The sequence below is a fragment of the Clavelina lepadiformis genome, chromosome 6 (assembly GCF_947623445.1).
Source record: "Clavelina lepadiformis chromosome 6, kaClaLepa1.1, whole genome shotgun sequence".
NCBI classification, from domain to species: domain Eukaryota; kingdom Metazoa; phylum Chordata; class Ascidiacea; order Aplousobranchia; family Clavelinidae; genus Clavelina; species Clavelina lepadiformis.
In genome coordinates, this window is record NC_135245.1 from 13,103,200 (window position 1) to 13,130,584 (window position 27,385).

Sequence of the window (27,385 nt, forward strand, 5' to 3'; positions counted from 1 at the left end):
ACTTCTTGAAGAAGAATTCGTAATCTTTTTTGTTAATTATTTCATTGTTTTCGATAATAATTTTATTGTGACGTCATATTTCGAAAGCGTCCCGCTTTGAAGCCACAAAATTATGGTAAGCCTACTCTGGGTCAAAAAATTTCAGAGCTACGGGTTCAGCACTAAAGCGAAAACCACCTAGAAGGTCTCGTGGGGCGCCACCTACAGGATGTAATCTTTAAAACATAAATACATCAAATGGTAACCTTTTCACTTTCAGATGAGACAATAAATGTTTTGATTGCTTATAAATTTTGTCTCTTTTTCCTAGTTTGAAATGTGGTAGATTTTTCTGCCCCACCCTGTAATAATATGCCATTACCTGCGTCAGCACAGTGTTTTTCATCTCACACATTTAAGACGAAAAATAAAATGAATGAATGAATGAAAGGGAAATATTGGAACTTTGAACGAATAGGCCTACTACAAATATTATGATAGTTGACTATGTTAAAATATTATGCTAATATTATGAAACTGCTATTGAACTAGTGCTCGCATAGTAATAGTATACTTAAATATGTCTATCGTAAGCTTTCTTTACTGAAAGATGTTTTTTAGTATATTAGTACTCATATAATCAAAGTCTCTCTGTTAATTCTGAGATTTTTATGATACTTGGTGAACCATGAATTCGTCATCAGCTGAGTTTTTTGAGTGAAGTCTGCGCTTCAACTTGAGCCGTATAGATCTATGATTGGAAGAAATTGCCTTAGCGTCTCATTTAGTCAGAGGTGGGCAGTCGGTACCGGTAACGGTACCGCTACTTGGCAAAAAATATACCGGCAGTTCCGGTACTAGGTACTATTTTAAAGAAGTAGTTCGGTACCGGTACTTTTTGTGTAAAAATACTGCTGCAAATGCAATGTTTGCCGCAATTATGCCCTAGTAAAGGTTACTCCAGGTCAAAACATATGTGACGTTAATCGCTTGAAATTTTACTTGACATTTCTAGATTAGCAAAGATCAACAGATGCTAAAATTCGTATAAAGGATTAATTAACATGTATTTTTGAAAACATACTTTGTTAAAATTTGGAAATTAAGCTATCACGTGAATAGTACCGAGTACCGGGACCGACTGAAATTTCTTGAAAAAAGTAATTCGGCACAGAGATTCGTTATTTTTTTGAAAAGTACCAACGCCCAACGGTATCGGTACTGAAAAGGTATCGCGGTACAGTAATTCGGTACTAGTACAGTACCGCCCTATTGTTTGAATGTCACTTAAACCTGAAAGGTTGTGAAGAAAATAGGCTCAGCTGGGAATCACTGTTTTCAATTTCAGTCATAGTGGAAAGTTGGGCACGTGCACGCATAAGATTTTCCACCATGCAAAATGCACCCCTGAATTCTTATATGTACACCCGCATTTTATGATTCAATAATGGGACTTAACCTAAACCCCCAACAGTTTGCACTTTGAATTAATTATGAAGATCTAAGCTAATCTGATTGATATGTTCTATGCGAATACAGACAACAGACCTGTACGATTCGACATCAGTTGTCTATACAAAAACGATTCATGGAATGGTGCAATATAATCTAGGTCACCATAAGGTCTATATTTCGTTGGAGGATTTGCTGAGATGTTGGGTGCGCACAAATGATAGCTCAAGTGTACAATGGTTAACCAAGTTAACAACCGTTTTCCAAAAAACTCCATTTTTCTGTTTTGTGTGGTCAAATAATTTTTAAGAAGTCTGTCACTGACGTTTTCTTTGGTCAGTCTTAGGACTAATTTTAGCCCCACCTTGGATAATAATTGATATAAAACTCTCTTCTTGCACACTTGAAAATATCCCTTACTGCCCACTTACATGTCTGAACATGTTCTATACATGCTTGCACGTCTTGATTTTTGTCCAGTGCATGCATGATTTCTTGTCGAAAACCGCCTACTTTCCAGTACGGCCTTTCAATCTATAGTTGAATGTCCATGAAGAATATTACGGTCACATTGAGTTTTTTGTCAATATTCTACCCAGAAACTTTCTAACATTAGTAATGTATACATGATTCAGCTGATTGACTGCACTCATGTATACATGTATAAAAGAAAACAATTTTGTACCAGTTTTTCATGAGATGTGTAAAATATATTTGTTTGCACTCTACTCTTTCGATACAGATATTTCTTGTCAAAGTAATGCAACTTACATGCTTTTCAGTGATCAAATTGCTTTTGTTCAAATTTAAAAATGTTTGTATTTCATATCAAAGTTAATATTTTTACCTTATAACATTTTGTATAATCTATATGTGTTTTGTGAACAGTTGCAGATTAATATTGTTACTATTCTGGAAAAGGTAGTTATGTGTGAAACACACATATTTCATGGCTTATCACGAAAAGGAATTCATATGTATATAATCTTCTTTTTGGTATGTTCTGCATCCATGAAACTCGTTGAATCAAGTTCACTGGACTTTCAAAGGTTTATCAAACAATTGAGTGATAGTGCTTTGAGAGTATCAGAATTCCAAGATCACATCAATGGTCAGCGACATCAAGAACTACGTCATTCTAGTTACACGATTGCTCAAACTTTATCCAAAAGTGTTAGTCAAAAATTTACTGAGAAAATTTCAGTTGTAAGGAACCTTAGAGATGCTGCTCTTGCATCTGTTGTTGACAAACACAAGTGGGGAACATGGAAAAAGTGTTGTTCTATGCATGAGGATATATTAAACCAAACTTTCGACTCTTTTTTTTCTAGCAAGGTAGGTTTTTTATTTTCCAATTTTTACATCAAACAAAAAAGTTGTGTCAAAACTACTGTATATAGTGGTATATACATAATGGTATTGAGTGCGCCTATGCCAATCACTGCAATCTGGCCGGAGGTAGCCTATAGTATGGCATGGTAATCTTTATTCTCGGTCTGAGGAAAGTTTTAAACCCCACGATGATCCCGCATTGGTCGAGCCCTTGTTGCCGAGCTTGCTATTGTGCAAATTCTGAGCGTCACACATTTTTATTTGTAATTTAAATTTTTTATAATCGTATTGCCCGAATTTAAAACTCTCTACCAGGCTCACTGAACAGGAGCAAGTGTTTTCAATGTCTTGCCCAAAGGCGTTACAATTAAGGACGGATCTAGCAAAGTTTTATGGGGGTGTTGAGTTCGTTCCAAAGTTTTAAAAATGGAGTTTTCCTAGGAAACGGTAATTCTGCCAGGCTCATCTTGCAGCAGGTTTACTTGCTTTCATATCCCATCAATTGCGCATTGGTTAGTGATAATGAGCCAAACTTGTGTTATTGTTTTGAAAAGACATAAACTATTCTTTGCCTAGTTCAATCCACTGCTTGCTTTCCCTGTTGAATTACCCTTATAAGTATAAGCCAACATGCAAACAATATTTTTCTGAGTTAGTGTTGTCTCATTAACAAACGTACATTTCTGTGGAAGCTTCAGGCTGTCAGAAAAATTGATAGGTCTTGAGATAAAATTTTTCTTTGTCAGTTCATTATACAGTAGTTCCTCTCATCTGTCAGAAAATGTAGGTAAACCGTTTGCATGAGGTTGGCAAGGAACGGTTGGTGTAACCAATGGCAGTTTATGTTAACAACCAATTGCCAAATTCAAATGTACGTTAATATGAAATTGTCCATACCCTTTTACCTCCAGGGAGCTTATGTAAGATAATCTTATTTGCAGAAAATAAAACACAAAGATTACACTAAGATAATTCACTTTAATATTAACGGCACTCTTATCTATTGTAGGCAAACAATACTATTTGCTATATTTACATTTTACCTTCACCAAACATCATACATATTAACGAAAAGTAGTGAGTCTTAATTCTAACCATTAGTGACATTGCAACTAAATAGCATTGGGCCTACGAAGTAATAAACAAAGAAAGTTTCAGATTTACCCGAGTGATTAATTAGTTTCAAAACTAGTTAAGTACTGAGAATAGTCATAAAGTACAGTTGTACGTTATCGTATATAGTTGTTCATTGTCTATCGTGTTTAGTTGGCACGTGCTTCGTGAAACAAATCAATTGAATCGTTTTTGTTAACAACTATACTCACCGCGTCTTGTTTGCGGCTAATTTGATGTTTTTGGCCCGTAATACAACTGCAGTGCAAATTGATAATTACACGAAAAGTAGTTACTGTTATTTAAAACTTTTTCCAACTTCCAGCGACAACTTGCCTGTGAGGAAATTTATGGTATTTACTTATAATTTACGTTCGGTAATTAATTTACGTTCTCACACAGACAGGTAGTAACAAAAGGCAACAAAACTTTTACTGCACGCGTGCCAATAATACTCTTTTGATTCTTGATGTTTTTCCAAAATTGACAGAGAGTTTCTTTCTTAAAAGCATTCATCAATGATCTGTCGCACTGAACGAATTCCTTTTCAAATCCAGAAATACTTTGGTAACTTTCAGGAAATGAATCAACCTTAATAGAAAATGGGTTGTGCAGCCATTCCTAAGCAGGACATCTTGAAAGCATACCGCCTCCATGTCTTCCAGAAACTAATTTAAAACTGGAAATGATGCAGTTGTTTGGGACTTGATCTTCCTCTTTCACAACTTCAGCTAGTTTTGACAACTTCAGCTAGTCTCGCTTCCATTTCCGCAACAATGCACATGACTATGACGTTTAAAACCGTAAATATTGTTGTTCAAAATTCAACCCCTGAAGTGTTGCAATGTCACAGAGATATTCGTCAAGTAACAACTTATTGCTGCGAGTGAGAAATATCAAACGAATTTGCAATAGAATACGGCACTCAGTTCTCGAAAGGCTTTGTGAGCCACTGCAATCTGCGACCCAACCAAATCAAATGGTGACCCACTTTTGGGTCTCGACCAAGGAGTTCAGAAGGAATGCCCTACCGTATTTGTACTGCCCACCAACAAGTGTTTCTTCGGAACGGCTTTTCATCTTAATGGGCATCATTGTTTCCAGGTGTGCAACCAGAATTAATCAAAGGGGTTTGGCAACGAAAAAATTTGGAGTATATTTGAGTTGTACTATATTTATTGTTCAGAAAATTGGTACAAAAATACTTTTTTAATATGAATACAACCATCAAGTGAAAGCAAAGTATTTATGTGATAACGTTTATCAGGACACCAATCCTTGATGAATAAAGTCGTTGAAAGTAATTGAAAAGAGTTGTTATTTCTTCGTATGTAGGCCACTCAGTCTGATGTTAAAGATAGACAGTTAGGTTAGGAGAATGTTTATGCAAAAATTAGATTTAAGCTATTTACGGTTTAACTGAAATTAGATTTAGATTACAAGGAAGATTTAGGTTAGATTTAGGTTGCTATGTTATTGTATTTAAGTTGTGTTAACAACAAACCATGAAAAGTAGTGTTAAACATAAGATTTTTTTAAGTAAAATACTGTAGTGACAGCCTAAAATTTAAATTCAAATGTTAACAAGAAACTTTGAAAAACAGCTACAAACAGTTGATTTTTTCCAGTGAAATTGTGGCAGCCGTAATTGAAACATTTTCATGCAGACACCCGACATGGCAATGATTCAACTTTGAACAAAGTAGCACACTGTATTGCTTTGAAACACCAGTACCTTGTTAAATATGAAAAAAATTAAAAATAGATATGAAATGGATGCAAACTGTCTGCATTTTATTTGGAGAATGCCTTTATAATTGTACAGTATATAGGTCACACAGCCCATTGTCAAAGATTGCTGAGTGACTTTTTCATTGTAAGTAGTTCTTGCAACCCATCGTTAAAGATAGGCGGATCGGTTCAAGATTCGATTTAAGCTGTTTAGATTTTATTAGTGTTAGATTTTTAGTAGAAGGTAGAGTTAAGTCAGATTTAGCTTTGTGTTGTACTATGGCGAAGGTAGGTTGTTGTTGCGTTGTTGACTCCTTTACTCAGAAGGCTGCAATTTCAGTTGTCTGTTACCTTCGCTCATATATTAAATGCAAAGAATACGACCTTCTTAATTCAAGGCTTTAACTCGAACTGATGTCCTGCGCGCAGACAGTGCAAAAACGAAAGGGTGGTAAACGAACGTACAGTGCGGAAATCAACACGTGCTTGGAGCATTCTGAGGGCGCCAACCAGCGACAAACCAAACAAACACCCAACGGCCGCTACAGTACCACTTATGTTACCGTAACAACAAACCATGAAAATTAACTTGCAACGTACGATATTTTCTGGTGAAAAGTTGGTTAGGTTAGGTGAAAAACCACGCAAAAAGTTGATGATGATGTCAAACTTTGTTTAAAAACAAAGCATTTGTTATGAGTTTGAGGCTGTGCATGCAAACAATAGACAGGTTCCTAGTATGAGTACAAGAGCCAAAACAGTAGAAAGCTTTTTATTTTTATTCATCAACGTACTTGTCGCAACCTTTAACCTATTAGACATGCTGTAAGTGTTCCATTAAAGAAACGTTAATTTTGCGTCATAATTTTAAGGAAACAAGAAGTATAGAATGACTTACGTTGAGTGTTCAGGATATTTATAGGTTTAAACGAATACGAATACTTAAGTTGATGTCTAGAAAAATGTGTTTTAATGACGCCAATCCTCCCTAAATTTCTTGGGCTAAATTAAATTGCAAATAGTTTATATAAATTACATTTTGTTAACATCATTACAACTTACAAGATATTAAATGCTTAGATCCGAAATTCTATATTTACTATATTAATTCTAGAAACCATTGAGATTTTACTTTGACCATCCCTACTGGTGAACACGTATTTGTCATTATTAATGTAAATACTTATGGGAATGTATAGATATACAGTATATGATATTTATGTTATCAGTAGCTTGAATTATATTAGGAACTGAAATAATAATGGTATGATATGACCGTATTGCTTAATATGAGGTATTTTATTCAACATTAAAAGGAAACCACACAAACGTAAAGTTATTTTTGTATTGTTTTGCTTATTAATTTACTCTATTTTAATTTACATACTACAGTACTGTATTGAATGTGTGAAACTCAAAGTATGATGTTCACCTTATTGTAGTATATTAAGATAAGAAATACACTAACAAACAATCAATGAGCAGAAAAAACGGCAAAGCTCTGATGGATTAAAACATGTAAACTATGATACATTGTGGTGCTGCAATGATGGAAGGTTTGCAAACCCTGAAAGTATTTAGGTTGGAACTAAACAAAACTTTACCTTAAAAAGCTTTAAAAGGCACTTCATATACCCTTGACTTTTATATCTTTTGAAGTATTAGCTTGCCACATCTTTTTAGTAGTACAGTATTTAGAGTGTGGCAGATGAACATCATTTCCGCAGCATAATCCATTCTGACAGCATTTAATGTGGTATAGTTACAAAATATGTATTTAAATATCTTAATCTCAAGAACATGAAGTTGCATATAATGCAACTGAAACGTAAGGAGTCCTTTGTTACAGGAAATGTTTGGCAAGATTTTGTGCAACAAATTAATGGAAGAGTGCACTGTATTTTAAACTGCCTTGTTGATGTTTTTAAGTAATTATTTTTGTGTGTGTAGAGGAAACCTTATCTTGCGCAACAAGTAGAAACATTTGTTATTTTAACCTTGAATCAAATATATCTTTCATTTTGTTAAACCACTTTTTTTTTCAAAAATGAGTTTAAGAAATGCACTCAACCCTTAAAGACCTTGTACTTATCAGAAAAATTGCTAGCCACCAGGTCAACTCTTAAGCTGAAAACTTATGCCTTAAACAATCCAAATTGCATTATAACATTTTTCTATGTACTTGTAGGTAAATTTGCAAACCATGTGTAGCATCCATGCTGCTAATTCAACAGATATGTTGATGCCAAACCACATTTTTTTAATGGCTGCAGAAGAAAATTTGAAAAAAATGCCTACTTTAAAATGGCAATACTTTGGAAGTGAAACTGGAATTCTGACGCAGTACCCAGCATCCCTAACTGCTACTTGCAAATCTGATTACGATAATCGATTTAGGCCATGGTAAGCAGCCTAAGTTTTTGTTTTAAGGTTAAGTTTGTTTTAAGTTTTAATTTTTTATTTATAGCAGAATAAAGAGAAAGCTCAAGCTGCATACATGCAAGTTGGCAGTAATACAGTTGTGCTATAAAATAATAGGTTGTGGCATGGCCACCTTTAATGCTATGTTTAATGCTTAATGTAGTTTTATGCAAAAGGTAATTTTTAATGGTTATCTTATTGTTTTTATAAGGTATGTGCAGGCAAGTTCGCCAAAGCCTAAGGATGTTGTGATTGTTCTGGATCAGTCTGGGTCTATGATGACATATAATCGCATGGATGTTGCAAAGAAAGCAGCAACCACAGTTTTACACGGTTTGAGTCCAGATGATCGGACGTCTGTTATTACATTTTCAGATCAACCACGTGTGTTAGGTCCATCTGCTTCAACCCATTCAAGAGTTTGCAATCTACAAAATGTTAGGTAAAGCTGGTTGTAATGTGTGGAAAATATTACAGCGTTGCATGTCTTTGTAACCATGAAGTCTTGGAAGACTACAATGGAACCCTAGTTTGTTCCTATCCTGATAACGAAGCCACCTTTTTGCAATGAATATAGTTCAATAAATCGACAACTTCCTTGTCTAAGATCTATGTAGGCCATGATTTCTTGCTTTTCACACCATAATGTTGAACTACTACGTTTAATCACTCTTGCTGTTAATGTGACCAGGTGCCTTAGTTATTACTGAATTAAAATGAAAGCATGGTGATGCCAGTTCAATTGAAATATTAAGCATTTCAGTTTTACTGTGCATGTTTTCACATAATTCTGTACTTTAGTTTCATTTTATGAAAAATTTTGTAATGTTGTAACATAAAAGTCTAAACTTTAACAACAATTATTAAAAAACATTTGTAGAAGTGTGTTATTACTATGGGTAGATGTTTTTGTAAATTTAAATGTCCCTGCTTAACCTCAAAAGATCATTTATTTTTATGATCATACAGGTATAAGAAAGACCTGTTCAGACTGTCAAAATCCTAATGGAAATTGGTATGCATTTAGTAGGATTGTAATATGATTTTACAGAGATCATATTGACACATCATGTTACCAAGATGTCATGGCAAGTGCTACATCGATAAACATTCGTCATTTGGTTGAGGAGATAAAGAATATTGTACCACACGGACAAACGTTTTATGGAAAAGCCTTGTCTTTGGCATTCAAGTTTCTAGAAGAAGCATTCCATCGTGATATTAAAAGAAGGAAAACTTATCTCAAGTAGTACCACCTTTAACAAGTTTATTAGTATACTATAATTCAGTAGGGATGGGCCGATACGAACCCAAACCCGAATAGATTCGCCGAATATCGCCTTTATGGAAGATTCGGGCGAACGCAAATACCAACAATGGCGAACCCGAATACAATATTACTTATAAATTTACTGACTTTCGTAAGAAATGAAGATCTAGTTTCCCGACAATGCTAAACTAGAGTCAGCAGTTCTTACAATGAAGGTCGTTTTTCTTACGATTTTGCTTTTTCGATCGTTTTTTAAACAATATTTTTCGAAAGAAAGCGATTTGTTTATCGATTATGTCATTTTAGAAGCAACATTTGACAACTTTTGGAGGAAATTTTATTGTTCGGTTCTAATACGAATAGATTCGGGATTCGTTCGTGTCGACCTTCATGATATTCGGGTTCGCATGAACCCGAATAATCTTCCTCGTGGCACACCCCTATAATGCAGTACAGCAAAATTAAGCAGATTTCGAAAAAAACAGACAAAGTTTTGGAAAGGGCCCAGAAATATGTTAATAATTATCAAATTTATGATTAGGCTCTGTTCACTTTACAAGCTATCATATTTACTCGAATAGAGACTGCAGCTTTTATAATTATAATTTTATAATACATTTTATGTGGCTTTAATCAAGGGTGTCTTTTATTTTTTTGCCACAATGATTTTATTTGACAAATACCATGTGCAGTAAAATTACTGTGGTGCTAATCTTGTTAATCAGTAACTGCATATTTGGGTGGAGTGAAAATTAAAAATTAAAAGAGGTGACTGAACACCTGCCTTTGGTCATAAAGCTGTTCCATTAATTAGACTTTGGGTGGTTGGCATCATAATTTAGGTGACAGTTTTGCCCCAAAGGTCTACACGGAGTGAAATTCGTCAGAAATGCCATAACTCAAAAGCCGCTGACATTAGAAAACTGGTTTTAGTCTTAAAAGTTGTAGAATAACTACTTTTAATAACCTTCTCCAATTCAATATTTTCTCCTAGTCCCAACAGAAATGAACATATAAAAGAAAAACTAATTGTAACACAAAATTCAGTAAAACTACATCTAAAAATGTTTAACACATTCTTCACACTGCTTGGGTGTGAAAAGGCTGCATCATAACCCACCTTTGCGTTTTAGTTGCATTTATGTCATCATCGAAAATGCTGCAAATAGTTGGAAGTGGGTTGCAATCCTGCAAACTTACCAATTTGTACTAATCATCTGCCTTCTCATTGATGGTTGGAAGTATAGATTTTCTTACTGTTGTATAAGTTGTCAAAGCCTCTGTTTCATTACAGTTGGTTCTACGCAAACTGAGAACTTTTGTGACAGCCAAATCACGGATCAGTTTGTCATCATGTGACAACAGTATATTTCTGTAAGTTGCAATAAAGCATTTCTTTTGCTGACAATGAGTGCAACATTTGTTACTTTTGATGTTTGAAAACTTTAAAACTAGTTGATTTATATGATAAAAAAACCTTTGGTCCATCTGTAAGTCTGTGCTGATGCGTAATTTCTAACCAAATTGGAAAGTACACTTTGACAAAAAATTCTGCTAATGGGCTTAATGATGTTGACAGTTACTAAACAGAGACTAGCTAAACCAAAGGATGCGACAAGCCAGTGTCAACTATCCAGCATGAGACTGTTTGAAAATTAATGTCTCTATTAGATGAACTTTCGACAAACCCTAAACATTTTTGTGCTCATGGACTACTTCAATCAGAATAAAATCTCAAGACCGACTTATTCATTTTTAGTTTTTTCTTCTTCTTGTTTCCTTCTTAGTGTTTCATCATGACAAAATATGTCAAACAACTTGTCAATATCAGACATGAAATTACTAAATTGAGTTTAAAAAGTTTTCACATGTTTTTGTTCTGTAGAGGCTGCATCCAGAACTGAATTGGTTGAATTTTTGTTCAAGGGTATGTGTGTATTTTTTGTCACAGAAAACTAACTGACTGAAAATATTACACTACAACCAATGCTCTTTTAACTGCTTTTGCAGTTCAGCTGTTGCTATTGATACAGCATTGCTATGAAACTACGTTACTGACTTTTTTCACCAAATTTGACTGTAAAATAAATTTTTATCAATATGTTTATTTACTTAAGGAATAGAAGAATATGTGAAATTAGAAAATATATAAATATAAGTGTGTATTCTGCAACGTTTAAAACCAAAAACAGCAAGCAGATTTGATATGGCAAATGTTACCCCCTGCTGACCTTTGGAGCGAGGTTGTCACCCCAATTTTGCTGCCAACCACCCAAACTTATTTTGGGTATAGTTTTATGACTAAAGCCAAGTGTTCAATCACCCTTCTTTTTTTCAAAAATTTTGATTTAGAGTTAAATGTCCACACTGTTAATAGCCTCTATTTATTTATTGTTGCCTTGTCTGCAGTGCACTGCTCCTTTAATCATATGACCTTGATTCTACTGATGTAACTATTGTTACAGGGTTTATTAGTGTCTATTACAGTCATGTTGCAATTGAAAAATAAAAAATAAAGGCAGTTAGTATAGTCTAGTCAGCTCAGTAGTGTTGTGACTACGCATCTTTCAACTTTCTTGAATTGGGCCCTACTTTTTTATTTAAGTTACTTTCAGTGCTTAAAAGAAAATATAAATTTTTACAAAATTCTGCAATGGTTTTATGATAGCTGTTTTCATCTGACTTATTTTATAGTTAGTGTCGTTTCCTGTTGTTTTTACCAATGTTTTGCTTTACTTTCTAAGATGTAAACATCATGAAGTGGCTTTTGATGGATTTGTATTTGTTATTTTTCCGTCAGGCCATTGTCTATAAAGTTATTTATGATATAATCTTTCAGAATAGACATTAATTTTAAGTTTATTATACTTTCAAAAATGATATCATAATTTGTGATTGCGATTTATATGATTTCAATGGATTGCCAAAAATCTTCGTTAGTTCCGGTTTAGAATGTTTTTTTTCATTTCCAAAGCCCAAATTATTTATGAACAACTTATCTCGGAATAGCAAATAGTTTCAAATAGACAATTTTCCGCCATTAGGTAGCGAAGCTCGCTATAGTATTCAGCAGAGATGGACACGAGCACGCTCTACTTTTAGGAGAATAAACATGAACGACGCTATTTTTTCAAATTGAGAGCGCGCTCCTATTTTATGGCTATTCGCTCTTTGCTCTTTAGCACAAACAATACTATGAATGCACGACATAAAAAAAGTTTCATTAAAAAATTAAGTTAAATGGAAAATCTAAATATTTTTGACTTTTTTGAAAGTAATTCTATGCTATGAATGAAAAAAAATTGCTTTGCGACTAACTTAAAGCAATTAACAAGTGACCACCTGATGTTGTGATGGTGAAAATAGGGTACCTTCCTTTGAATTGCTACAAAGAGCGAGAGCAACAAAAAGGGCGCTCTTTTTTCTCAGGGAGGACCGTGAGCAATGCTCTTTTTAAAAGAGCGATTGCTCAGGTATGATAGTCAGGGAAGCTTGTAAAGTTATCACTGTATGAAAAATTGTGTTAATCTTTGCACTTTAGAAACTTTGTATTCTTTTTGAAATTTTTTTTTATGACTTATGAAATCGAATATGAAATTTGTGTTAAAGTACATTGGTAGCTATTGCAGCATTCATTTGGCCAATTGGTGACATGAATAATTAATTTTTTTTCATGTGTAGGAATATAAAAATGTTTTAATGGAATTTTATAGGTTTCCTGAAATTGCTATGTCACGCGACCGAGTTATTTTGTTTTTGTCGGATGGCCAACCTTCTGATCGTCCTTCCAAGATATTCAAGCTAATAAAGTTTCAAAATCAAAAATTATTTAATAGTGTTGTTATAATGTGTTATGCCCTTGGGAAAGGAACATTTGGTGCTGCTTTGCAACAAATGGCAAGTCAACACTTTGATTCCAGGAATTCAAGCTTTCTGGAACATTTAGTTACATGCGTGGGTAAGTAGATGTTGAAAGATTTTGTCATTTTTTACTGGTTTCAATACTTTCTGTGGTCTATCCAGATTTTTTAACATATCAACAGGAACACCCCAAAAATTATTAAATTCTGAAGTGTAAAATGTCAATTACAGGCTTACATGAAGGCATTAATTCAATATAAATAAATTTATTGTAATTAAATATTGTATGAAATATTAAATTTATTTTGAATTTTATATTACATAGCATACTAATATAAAGATTTTGACAAAAATCATCAAAGACCTGGTGCTTGCCGCTAAAACATAGTTAGTTTATTTTTTCGTGTTTTTAACAGTCATGTACGGTAAATAGAGCAACAGAAAATAGAAGTCTTAACGGAACAGTTTGAAGTAACTATGCCCACATACTATGAGCAAAAACCAGCTTGAAAAATAGTATTAATGCAGGTAAAGGTGAAATAAAAGCAAAAAGACTATATGACTATATGATGTAATGAAGAAAACAAGTATTATGGCATTAGACATGTGGCATGTGTGATTGTTTGTCGATAATGCCTCCAATTTACGCCGAATTTAATTGTTGATTGCCTAGTCAATGTTTAGTTTGTGCAGTCTCAATTCACCACTTAGGAACTGCAGTTTACTTATCAGATAGGTTTGGTATTTAATTTTGTTTGCATTTACTTACTGACACTTGGAACGAAAGAACGCAACCCCGAAGACTGATGTACAATTTTTATTTGCTGATACTACAGTCGCCACCAACATTAATAATAATATATAAGGTAACACGATGCAATGAAAACTTCTCAGCACTCAGTTGTAAGGTTATATCATTCAATAACTCTGCATCAGTACAACTACACACCTTTATTTATATTGAGTTGTGCCACATGTAATTTTTGTCAGTGGGGTGTAGCTTTTCTTGTAGCATGGCATTTTACATGACATTAACTGGCAAATAGTAACAGTGATGTTTATCACAAACATTTATCTGCGTAATTGCAGAGCTGCAGCACCAGTTTTCAATAAATAATAAACAAGAGGTACCGAAGAAAACCTTTTATAAATAAATGAATTAACTACGTGTAAACAAAGTGCTTTAATTGGAAAAACTAGCAAACACACTTCTTCCATCATCGCTTGCTAATAGTCTTATCAGCTTGATTTACAGATAGCCTACAATTTTGTCTGCTGCTTATTTTATGCCTTTTGGACAAAGCATATTTTGAACTTATTAAGCAACTGCTCCAAACAGGAATGGGACTGAATAAATTTATTTGCAAACAATAGTCTTAATAAGAAGCTCTCGGAATAATAGATGCATTCAGAATATTAGTTGTAAATTTACAAGGTCTATCCAAAAAATACCATATCTCCTCCACTAAAGTTAATGCTATGCCAGAAAAATTGTTTAGGCACATTTTGATGTCTTTATTAATGCACAGTTGGACACACACAAATGGTTTCAAGCTGGTAAATGGTGTTGTTTTTTTTTCTGAAGCTTTTGGTACAGTCTCATAGTTCATGCTGATAAAATGCCTCAAACAAAGTATTGTATCAAGCTCTGCCAAAAGCTTGGCAATAAATAATCAAAGTGAAACACATCTGCACGTCTGCCATGGCTAATTAAAAACTTGGATCCATATTGATTGCAAAGCAATTTACCATTACCTGTGTCTTTCATATATGGAAATGCTCTCTGTAGATCATTCGTGAACTTACACTTTCTTTTGGGCATTATGCTAAAAGTTACAAGTTAATTTAGTCACGCGAATATTACCTCACTTTTAGTTCAAAATATACCGGATTTTCCGCAGACTAAAATGCTGCTTCTGACTTGCAGTACTGACTGACTGGGCTAGGCAACGTAACTTTCTGAACTGAATGAATCTAGGTCATAGTGACGTAACAAGCACAGTAGAATTGTCATTGAATGATAGTAACCGGTAGAATATCCTCACAGGTAATGCTAATTGTCGACAAACCTGGCGATGATTCCTCATCGCTCTAACCAGTTATCAAGAAAGCCTTTATACAAGTTCTAATTATCACCCCTTTTTTATATAGTTTTGATGGAGTTTTCAACTATCCGTGGAACAGGAGCAAGTGTCGTTAACGTCTTGCCCAAGAGCGTTACAACTGTTTAGCGCCACTGGATATTGAACAAAATTCCAAAGTTGCTTTTATTGTGAGTCAATGCTTGAACCACTCGGATATCAAGCCGATAACTCCTGGAACTCTTTCTCATACAATGTAAAATTTGTAACTTGTTTATTTGTTTTTTCACGTTGGTTTGTTGCCTGATTTTCAGTATCAAGTTATGAGCCTGACAGAAAAATATTTCTTATACAGCTCACAAATAAGCAGACCCATTTTTTTCTAGTTGTTTAGCCTAATTAGACGTAGTTTCATATGTCCTTTGGTTCCTAAGAGTTTGAGGCCCTTGCTTTAATTAAAACAGTTGGGTAAAATTGGCAATTGTTTTTAGGTGGTTGCAGAATGGCGAAACCTGGAGTGTTTCATCATGTCGATGATATTTTCCATCTGCGACAAGCTTTTGGTTCATACTACACTTTTTTTTCTACTCATATTCGCAGTGACCTTTACAATATATCTGATGCATCAACTGTGTGGAGTGTACCATATTTTGATGCACTTGGACAAGGAATGGTGATTTCAGCATCTTTACCAGTTATACATCAAGGTTATACAGTTGTTTTATGTAAATTACATTTGTGTTAAGAACAAGTAGAATGTTCTTGACGTTTGGTTATTAATTTTCTTATTTTGATATTTTTGTTGACTGTGATCTGTGTGGAGTGGGGTAAAATGGTGTCAACCAAATATGGGCACAAGAAGAAACACTTGCAATGGAAGGTAAAAACTGGGCAAGATTGTAAAGTTTAAATCTTGCAAGATGGTATTCATACACTTAATGCTATGCATAGTTGGCTAGCACAGTAAATAAGTTAAAATTATTATAATGTTTTTCCTTTAACATTTTTGTCTTTTTGTAAATGTTCATGCATGCAATGCATAAAACACTTGACTTATACATACGGCTGGTAAAAATATAACCTGTTAAAAAATCCATCTTAGATAGCGGAAAAGTGTTGTTGTCACCAGTTAGAGCACATTACCAGTGCTCTTATGTAGTTAGATGTAGATTACAATTGCTTAAATTGGTAAACAGACAAACTATGTTAATCAGTGCTTGGCTTTGTTTGATGGCGGCAAACTTATCTGGGAAGACATCACCAAAAAAGTTTTTGCGGTCAACCTTAAGCCCGGTGATTATTCCTCGTCACTCGAACTCTAGTTACTGAGCAAGACTTATAAGTATAGATTGACACATATTGTGTGGTTTTTGATTTTTTTAAAACCATGTATGCCCACTCAATGTATAAGCCCACTCTCTACCAGTTTTTAGGACAGACAGTTAATCGAACGACACTTTATCGAACGACAGCTGATCGAACCGACAGCTGATCGAACTGACAGTTGATTGAATCGACTGTTAAAAGAACTACAAGAATACAACAACTTTGTGTGGGTTTGAACTTTTGGTATGTTGGAGTATTTGTCCAAAACTTTTAAGCTAAAAACTTGTTGTAAAGTTTAGGCAGTTGTTATAGAAAACTGAGTACATGGATTTTGTCCAAATTAAGGCTGTAGGCAGTCATAACCTAGATCTCGTTGCAAGCCAAAATTCAGGGTAGGTTCTAACTGGTTCCAGGTCGATTCAACCCACAGACGATTCAACACCGGACGATTCAACCCAGGACGATTCAACCCAGGACGATTCAACCCACGGATGGTTCAACCCGCGGACGATTCAACCCGCGGACCATTCAACCCACGGACGATTCAACCCACGGACCTTTCAACCCCGGACTATTCAACCCACGGACGATTCAACCCACGGACGATTCAACCCAGGACGATTCAACCTAGGACGATTCAACCCACGAACCTTTCACGTACTATTGGCTTAGGTTATCACCAAGTTACTTTGTAGCCAATATTATGTAAGCTAAATAAAGCTAATATATAGGCCCAAGCTAATATAAAGCTTTTTGTGTTTCCTTTTTTTTCTTTTACCACTTCTTGTTAGCATTGGTTGTACATCAAAACACTTATTGTTTTCTGCTTTCCAGTAAAACCTTGAATATTGTTATTTTGCCCTATACAGTACTTTGCGTACATTTCTGTCTACGCCTGCTATTATTTTTTGTATTTACCCGTGTAGATCGGTTATTATATAAAATGTTCTCCTTTTAGCATTAAGTTAACATTTTTGAAGTTTTTGAAAAGACAAAATGCTTTCGACCCACGTACGTAAATGTGTGTATTTATTTTTTTGCATGTACACAAATTACAGATATTTTTATAGACACCTGTTTATACATCGATTAATTAGAAAGAAAGTTGTTTTATTTACAGGCAAGCTTAAGAACATGAACCTGAACACTAACACAGCACGTATAAAACACAAAGCTGAAAAGGGTACTACAAACGGTAATTAATTAGCACATATGAGCGATTGCACGCAGATACATCAATTTATTTGACTCATTTGCATAAGTGCAAACCTTTGCCGAAAGTCTGTGAGCCAGGTGCGTGTATTTCCTTCGTGGTTGGTCCAAATTAACAACTGCTGCGTTTTGAGCACCGAGCCGTTGTATCGCGATATCGCGTTTTATACCGTCCAGAAATGACCAAATGTTCGGATGAGAACACAGAAATAGTGATTTGAGGGCATTGTGAAACCCTTCTGTGCAATTTATTGTTTTGGGCTCGCAAAGTATCGCGTCGTCGTAATGATTCCACAACGAAGGGGGAAATCTAGCCTGTCGTTGATGGCGTCCTGTTCTTGAACCACGGATATAATTGCTTTCAAAGTAAACTAAAAGATCGTTGCAGGCAACCTCGTCTGGAAATGTGTTGGCAAGTTGTTCAAAAATACTCTCCAGGTCAGCGACTGCAACAAAAGACAATGCAGACTGCGACTTCACTAACATTTGGAAGATGCTGTCGGTTTCATACCTGGTTTTCAGACCGATTTCGTTTACTTTTCTTAAAACGGACTGAGCCAAATGAAAATAGCAACCGGAAACGGTTGCTGAAGGATTGAGGTTGAATCGTCCTGGGTTGAATCGTCCGGGGTTGAATCATCCGTGGGTTGAATGGTCCGCGGGTTGAATCGTCCGTGGGTTGAATTGTCCGCGAGTTGAATGGTCCGCGGGTTGAATCGTCCGCGGGTTGAATGGTCCGCGGGTTGAATCGTCCGCGGGTTGAACCGTCCGTGGGTTGAATCGTCCTGGGTTGAATGGTCCTGGGTTGAATCGTCCGTGGGTTGAATCGTCCGGGGTTGAATCGTCCGTGGGTTGAATCGTCCGACCACCGTTCTAACTAGGCTTTGCTTCTCCCGCACACAGTCATAGCAAAACGTGGCGTACAGTTGCATTGTTTGCTGTAGAAAATTGAAATTTGATGACTTTTCATAAAAAATGTTCAGCTATCTGTCCATGTTTGTTTGAAAAAGTTGGATTTTGTAATTTTTGAGATATTGTGATATTTATATAATTGTGCTCTCTCTCCGCATTGAAGCGTATTACTCATTTACGCACCAATAACTTGACTAACTATTCTCTTTCGTTCTCTTCTCGCGGTCAGCTGGTTTTCCGCACAGCGGGGGCGCGGCGTAACAAGAAGAATTTCTAGAAATGTGTCACTTTTAGAAATACCTAATTTACACTAAATTCACTTTCTTTAGTTTTACAATTATGATGTATACAGGAAGCCAGCTGATTTTTCTACTAACCTGTAAAAATCTGATCAGTCTACGACGTATAGTTTTTTAGTAATTAACGATTGAAAGTGTGTGTGCGGGGTCGGCCACACCTAGTTTTTTAGTAAACTCGCGAGCCTGGTTAGGATAGGGTTAAAAGAACCACAATTTAACGAAACAACTGACGATATGCACTGTTAAAAGTTAATATGTTTCGGGCCGGCCGCCATGCGAAATCGTCAACTTTATGATACAAATATAAAATATAGATATAAAATATAAATCGTCAACTTTATGATATAAATATAAAATATAGAGATAAAATATAAATCGTCAACTTTATGATATATACATCACAATTCATTAATGCACACCATTACAAAGACCGCACATCACAATGGCTTATTGTCTCAATGTTTGAGAAACACGCAATTAAGATCCGAGGCTTAAAATGACACCGAGGCTTAAGATGTTACACCTATAATATAATTCATCAGTGTAATATCATAAATCTTGCTTGAAGCTATTGTCAAAGTTTGTTGTTCGATTAATTGTCATTCGATTAACTGTCGGTTTGATCAACTGTCGGTTCGATTAATTGTCGTTCGATCAACTGTCGGTTCGATTAACTGTCGTTCGATAAACTGTCGGTTCGATTAATTGTCGTTCGATAAAGTGTCGTTCGATAAAGTGTCATAGTACCTACTCACCGTATAAGCCCATGTCACATTTGGCCTTCGACTACAGAATAATTGTACCTTATACCATGAAATCTCATTCTGTGATGTTCGTTCGCTCGCCGGGATGCTACGATTACGACGTCCTATAAGTATTCGCTTTCAATGGCAACACAATTTTCTACAAAATTGCCTGTTTGGCAGGCTGTTTACAGAGACTGTTTATTTTTTATTACACTGTTCAACGAATTTGAACTGACACATGCATTTGTTCACTTTTGTGAATAATAAAAACATTAATACCATCTCCTTTGAAAAACAATGATAAATTAGAAACCGGTGATGACTTTATAAGTGAGATCTTTGTAGTAAGTTCTTTAACTCAACTCTTGCAAACCATTTTATCTGGCCTTACCAAAATACTTACTAGTATTTTTTTTCAGCTTCAAACAAACAAGCAATTAATGTATTTTATTTACTTTAGGTAATCTTTTTGGAGTTGTAGGTGTGGATACGCCTTTGCATGATCTGATGATAGACACAAAGTATTTTCATGTTGATTTCCCTGATGCTTATGCTTTTATAACTGATTTAACGGGTCGTGTTTTAATACATCCTTTTCTACCACTTCCGGCAAACATGGATGATGATCCTGTGTTAACCAGTATCGAAGCTTTTATCAGAAATCCTTCTGCAGTCTCATTCATTAATGATGTTATACAATCTGTATCTGTTGGCCAAGGACCTTCTGGAGAAGCATTGCTTGCGGATGATGTTTATAGTGGTGTATTTCAAACTAAGCATATTCTTCCTTCGGTTAGATTGACATGGCTATGTAATCATATGTTCAGTACAAATACATTATATAGTTATACTTATATGATGGTCAACGATGGCAGAACCATTGTTAAAGTTAAGGACGCTAGCTTATTTAAGATAGTGTTGGATGGGGCCAAAGTTTTGAAAAGTTTAATATAAATTTTTTCAGCTACCCAACTCACCAAAATGAAATTTTTTCTTCAAAAATTGGCACGAAATGAATTGTAGCCTATTATCTTGTTTGTATGTAATGGTAGTTGATTATTTCTGCCATTCAGTTTTTAGACGACATTAAAAAAAGTTTTGTAATGCCGTATAAGTCAAGTATGGTTTTTTTTTGTTTTTTCGCAAACTGATCTTCTATTGTGTATGGCCTGTATCTGTACTCACACCATAATAAGATTTGTAATGTTTTTCCTTTCAACATCTATCTATACAACTTGATTTCATGTTGAAAAGCTCTGGATCAACATTGACAGTGCTCAGTCTGCTTTGTTGAAGGTATAAATAATGTTTTGAAAACTTTCTCTCAATGCTTGGTAACTAGAACGATAAACAGATAAGCTGTCGGATCACCCCATTGGACAGTTCGACTTTAACTTTTTGTTTTCTTTCTAAACTAAATTCTTATGTCGATTACTTTATAAGTGTTTGCGTTTTTTAACCGTATGGCATTACATTTCGATTATCAGTTTGAGTAAGTTTACTTTGTTTATTTCTGCCAATGATGTTTTTACCTGTTCGTCTTTTTGAATGGTTTTTGTTTTATTACAATATACCTGGAGTTTTAATAGCATATAACATTGCAAGAGTTCCAATAACGAATTGCAAGCACTAAAATATGACAAGCAAAAAGAAACAAAAATGTAAAAATGCCTATAGCTCAAAACATTGTGTTTGTAAGAAAACATGGCCTAAGGTCCCCACCCCACAAATATGTTAGTGAATGGGCCTGGTAAGCTGTAGTCTGGTCTGAAGAGTCAATCATAATAACGCTTACTCAATTTTCACGCATTTAATTTTTAAAAGACAGTAAAAAAGTGGAAGGTTCTGCCATGAATTATGGTGATTGATTAATGAGATTTGTTTTACCAACAGTGATGGAGAAATTATAGTTAAAATGCCATATTCTAATTTTTAATCTTATATTTGTTTTTTTTAAAGTTTCACCAAGATGTTATGGCATACCCGGGACTATCTAATTTCTCGTGCTCAGTCATTACACAGACAACTTTTATTTTGTGTGTTGTTACTGATGTCAGTTTTAGTTCTGTGATGAAATTAGCTTCATATGTTCAGATACAGAAATTCAATTTTTTATATCACAGGTAAGTTGACATGTTGGACTTGTTGGTAAACCAATTTTTAGAATAAATCGTGTAAAATGTTTAGATTGTTGTAGGAGTTTGTGTTGCACTATCATACCATATCTATCAGTAATACTAAACGCTGGTTTTGATCTGCTGTTTGTTATGAAGGTTTGACTTGTCCTCCCATGGATATTTGTGTCCTTACAAAGGGGTAGTCGTTGCAATTAATGCCACTTCTGTAAACTTTGGACCATTAGCTTTCGAAGACGTTGCTGATTATTATACTATAAATGAAACAAGAGCAGTTGTTACAGAGTAAGCGTTTAGTGCATTTGTTAATATAATTTATTACAATGTTGACAGTTTTGTTATATCTTTCCCCAATATAGTAAGCTTATTTTCGTGATAGGCGTTTATATAGGCGGTTTAAAAAAATCGTTTTTATTTTTGAATTAATAATCCCATCCTTCTGTGTTTTATGTTGCTCTTAGTTACAAGTGTAAAGTTTAGTTTGTTAATGTAATTGCACTGACAGACAAGATATTCCGTTAAAGAAAATTTAAAAAACGTTGAGATCTTTTTTGCAAATTCAATGGCAGTTATGAAGGGAATTTCCAGACAGAAAAGCTCTCAACAACCACATTCATCCATAATCAATTCAGAAATACGTGTTGTGCTGCAGATAACCACCAAGGCTATAGAATTTGCTCAATGCCTGCCAGGTTAATAAATCACGCTAAAGAGTATTGTCGGACCATGTATTGATTTGAGGATGCAGATGGATATCTGTAACTGTTAACACAGAGTGATGGGTTGAACTCATGAAAAGAAAGCTTATTCGGGAACTAAGAAGAAAGCAAGGAGTGAACTTAAATACTGTGGTATAGCAAGACAGAGCAACACCTCACTACTTTAATGAAACCTTTAAATACCTCTATCAGCATATTACTACGGGCGGAGGAATACTTCCTGTGGAAGGTGTTCTTGCTGGGAAAACAAATTTCCAATGCGGCTTTCTTTTTGCCTTGCCATACGCGATCGGCGCAATGGTATCAATGCACCAAATTCAAGGCGAATGAGTTCTTGGGAAACTTTATGATGCTCGCTTTGAAACTCTTCAATTATTTTGAAAATGCTTTGGTGGTATCTGTTGACAATTGAAATGCAACAGATAAGATAAGAGCAACGGAAACCATGTTTTCTATTGCGTTGGTGTGATGTTGTGTGAAATGCAACAGATAACATGGTTTCCATTGTATTTGTGTGAAGAGCAACGGAAACCATGTTATCTGTTGCATTTATATCGTATGTGCCACTTATTTCTCAACCATTACTGTAGTTTGAACAGTACTCACCAATGTGTCACTCAAATGAACGTTAAAAGAATGTGTCACTCAAATGAGTTATCACTCAAATGAGTTGTCACTCAGTTGATCAACTACCTTAAGGATATTAGTGTGTTAGTGTTGGACAACTAGTTACAAACTTTAATAGACACGTAGACTGGTAAGTGAAAACGTCAGACTATGAGAAAATAGTACTTCCGCATCTTTGAAGTTTTTTGTTATTTTTTGCTGGTGTTAAGCTTCATTGGTATAATTGTGAAACCAACCGTAAGAGAGGTTTTTACTCTTAATCCTTGAAATCTGAAAGATCTTTATGCTTCATTTACTGGTTATAATTTAAAATGAATTAAATCCTGAGACGAGAAATCAAAATATGCTAAAAAGGGCTCCACGACAATTAACCGTGGGAAATTGACCGCGAACAAACTAACCGGGGACAACTGACCGTGACGTAAATTGATCGCGAACAAACTAACCAAGAACAAACTGACCATGACGTAAATTGACCGCGAAAAAACTAACCGTGACGTAAATTGACCTAGACCTAGAACCAACTGACCGGAATGAAAATTGACCGGGAGGTAAATTGACCGTGCAAATGCTGAATTATTGTGTTTAAGTTGATGGTAGTATATGATATGTAAAGTAACTATTTGTTTGTAATTATTTCCTTTTTTTAACAAAATTTATTTTTATTTCAATACAAATTGAAACATTTATTTAAATAAACAAAAAGACTTCCGGAAATACGAGTAATGCAAAAGAACTTTGCTGCAAAACACATATGACACTACACTACTACACATTTGATCGCCGGCCAATTTGTTGCCGATCAGTTGATGAAGACCAATTGTCGCCGGTTAATTTGATCTCCGGCCAATTTGTTGCCAGGTTAATTTGATCGCCGGCCAATTTGTTGCCGGTCATTTGATCACGACCAATTGTCGTCGGTTAATTTGTTCACGGTCAATTGACGTGATCCCGCTAAAAAGGCATGCTGAGTATAGTACCATACCGCATGTTGCACTAAGGTTAGCCTACCGCTACCATACCAGTACACCAGTGGGCATATATTTTATTAATTAATGGAAATTATATTTCTTTCAATTTAATTATTGATGTGTAAGTTTCTTCATTCCATAAATGCTTACAAAGTACGTTCTAAAAAAATGTTTCTTAACCCTTTTGTCTTGGCGGATTCCTTTTGGTGCCCTCAATGCGGTCAAGGACCCTTTCAAAGTTTACAATAGAATTTTCCTCCTAAGTGAAAAATAACATCAAACTATATGGACATTTTTATATTTTCAAAGGGAATACGCTTATTGTGATATGATTGAAAGCAAAAAATCCACTTTTACATGGATAAGTGGAAGCTAAGGGAACAACTGCATCATGTCGCACCAACACTGAGAAACTGAATTTTCCATAAAAAGTACACGACTGGCTGAGTCATTCCTTAAATCCAGTAATTCATCTTGCACTTTCTCTGGAGCAGTTGCTATGTTTATCACAGGTTAAACTGGATTTTGTGGGAAAGTTTTAACCCCTTCTGCTAGATCAGGAAAATAGTTCTGGAAGTCTAATTCAAGTGATCATTAATGTTCTCTAAGTTCTTATTTTATTTGCGCACTGTCACTCACAGCTTTAAATCCGGAAAGTTTTTCAAACATTGCGAAGTTGTCTTCATTGACTTATCACTTCCAATTTCGTATCTTTTTTACAAATCGTCTTAAAATTGTAAAATGTTTGTATCAGGCTCTTGAAGTCTCAAGTTCAACTTATTCAAGTGTTCAGTAATGCCACCTAAATAAGGCTCACCCTGTAACCATGTTCCGTCACAGAAGAGGTTGTTCAAGGTATCTTTCTCTACCATTTGCAAAAACAGCTTGGTTTCGACTCTCAGCTAAAAGAGGCAGGTAGCAACATTCTGTTTGGAAAACCATCGTACTGCAGTATAAAACAAAAGATTCTCATGTTCACAGTTCATTTCTTTGCAAAGCTGTTTAATTAGACGAGAGGTGGTAGCGCTCTTCTTGACAAAATTGGCTGTTTTTACTACAGAATCAAGTACATTCTTCAAAAAAATTGGAAGAGTTTTGCAGTCGAGAGTATGTTGTTGTATTATGCAATGCACTCCTTTAACTTGAAAAGATTTTTCTTTAACTTTCATTTGGAAACCAGATTTAAATTCAAGCATCGCCAATGCTCCCTGCTGCAAGTCTTCGGTTCAAAAAACTTGGAGTTGCTGTCCATCACATCTTCAGACGTGACTTTAGTTTCCAAAGCATTTCAATACAAATTTTTCTCTTGGAGGTCTTATATGTGTACGTATCTAACGAAAAGCAAAAGATCAAAAGATGCGAGCATGATATGACGATAACTGTAGATCTGTCGACTGGCATAGAAAACATAAGGGAAGATTTGATTTCATCCATAACTTGCTGTTTGACGTCTGTTGACATAAGCAAAATGCGCTTTTTAATTGTGTCATTAGGCACTTGCTCAATTTTCTTTGCATTTGTTTCGCCCAAAATCAACTTCACCATCTTCAAAGCACAAGGCTTCACAGTCATTTCACGTATCGTATGAGGCTTTTCTGCTTGGTTATCTGTAATGCTACTTCGAAAGATGCTTCTGTGCTAGCACTGCTTTGCTGTTGAACATATCCCTTATCATCCAGTTTTTGCCGTTTCACAGGCAATTAAAATCTTTTGAAGAAAGATAAATTCTTTTTCCATACGCTCTGGATGTTTCTTCTGCAAGTGACGTAGCTTTGATGGCTTCATTGCTTTGTTGCTGAGAACAGCATTACATAAAACGCATTACGGTTTTTCCTTGTCATGATCTGAAACTGAGGTAAAGCCCATTTTTCAAGTATTTTCTTGATTTAGCCTTACTAGGTAATTTTTAGAAAATAAAAACTACTTCGTTTACTACAATCATGAAACAACTTTCTACTTTCAACTGAGAGCATGTGGGTACTTGCCTTTATAATTATAATCACTCTATCCAGCTGCGCTCTCGTATAACTTATCTATTTTATTACATAACAATAGGTATGGGTGATAAATCACAATAGTTTTTGTATTGCCACATCGCAATAGCTATTGCATAATGTTCTACAAAAAACACTAATAAACTGCAAACAATTTTCAAAAATCATAATTTGTCAGTCATGTTGCAAATTCAGAAACTTTTACAGACCCTCTGAAAACCGATCAATTGCGGTTCTAAAAACTATTCCAATGGCAGAAAAATTAACTAATTCAGTAGGCTACCGGAAAGTTATCTTGGCGTATTATATGAGTTTGACCGGGATGAAGTACACTTGCATCAAAATGCTTTGTTTTAAACTTGAGTGGGCTGTATTGCTAGGCATTGTTTCTTAGTATTGCTGAGGAAATGACTTATTGTTGTGTGCCATTGTGTAAAAACGAAAGTGGAAATTTTCCTGGAATTAAATTCTACAAATTTCCTTGCCATAAAATCAAGAGAAGAAAATGGTTAATACCAGTCATGTCAGGTAACATTTTTTTAATTTCACAATAAAAGGCTGCAAGCAGTAAATATGAGGTAGAACAGGACATCGTTTTCTTATTAGGCTCATTTAACATATATGTAGTTACTAAGCCATTGTGCTAATTGTCATAATTAGCCTTATTCCTACGGAATTCTTGTGCAGATCCGATGATATGATAATGTTACTACTGTTCTGTTTCGTGTGTTTGCCGACAAATGCTGTGCTATATTTTGGCCGTGTTTAGTACATACAACCCATTTCTATTACTTCTGACATACGTCAACCGTTACCAAAACGCACAATGCGTTGTCTCTGTACAGTCAGTCTAGTTTTTGCAGTGATTATCGAAGTAATATCAATCAGTATATGCACAGTTGAGTAAATCTCAAGTAGATCTCATAGTAGATCTCAAGAAAAGCACTTCGTTAGCTCTTCATGTCAAACCGACCAGAGAGACTTTCAGCGAAGAAACTCTTGCGCTTAGACTTTCTGCAGAAGTATTAATTACTATACAAGTCAATACTGTTTAATTCAGTGACAGTAATGGCTGCTGCAGCTCAGAGTAGTGCAGATACTGAAAGAGATGACAAAGGCGGACCAAGATTTGTAAATGAATTGACTAATGCATCACTGAAATTGGTCTCAAAAGACCAACTTCAGCCACATTTTAAACTCCACT

At 35.1% G+C, this 27,385-nt stretch overlaps 1 protein-coding gene across 3 annotated transcripts in view; it reads left to right on the top strand.

The window, feature by feature from the left end:
- The first annotated feature begins 2,326 nt into the window (after positions 1-2,326).
- LOC143462417 (VWFA and cache domain-containing protein 1-like) overlaps positions 2,327-27,385 on the top strand; it is a 41,322-nt gene continuing 16,263 nt past the window's right edge. For all 3 annotated transcript variants that reach the window (XM_076960580.1, XM_076960578.1, XM_076960579.1), the window contains exons 1-9: positions 2,327-2,766; positions 7,796-8,010; positions 8,240-8,470; positions 9,080-9,274; positions 13,012-13,256; positions 15,732-15,947; positions 20,196-20,527; positions 21,695-21,858; positions 22,009-22,155. In XM_076960580.1, coding sequence (XP_076816695.1) covers positions 2,359-2,766; positions 7,796-8,010; positions 8,240-8,470; positions 9,080-9,274; positions 13,012-13,256; positions 15,732-15,947; positions 20,196-20,527; positions 21,695-21,858; positions 22,009-22,155 — 2,153 coding nt within the window. In that variant the 5' untranslated portion in view covers positions 2,327-2,358. The remainder of the gene's footprint in view (positions 2,767-7,795; positions 8,011-8,239; positions 8,471-9,079; positions 9,275-13,011; positions 13,257-15,731; positions 15,948-20,195; positions 20,528-21,694; positions 21,859-22,008; positions 22,156-27,385) is intronic.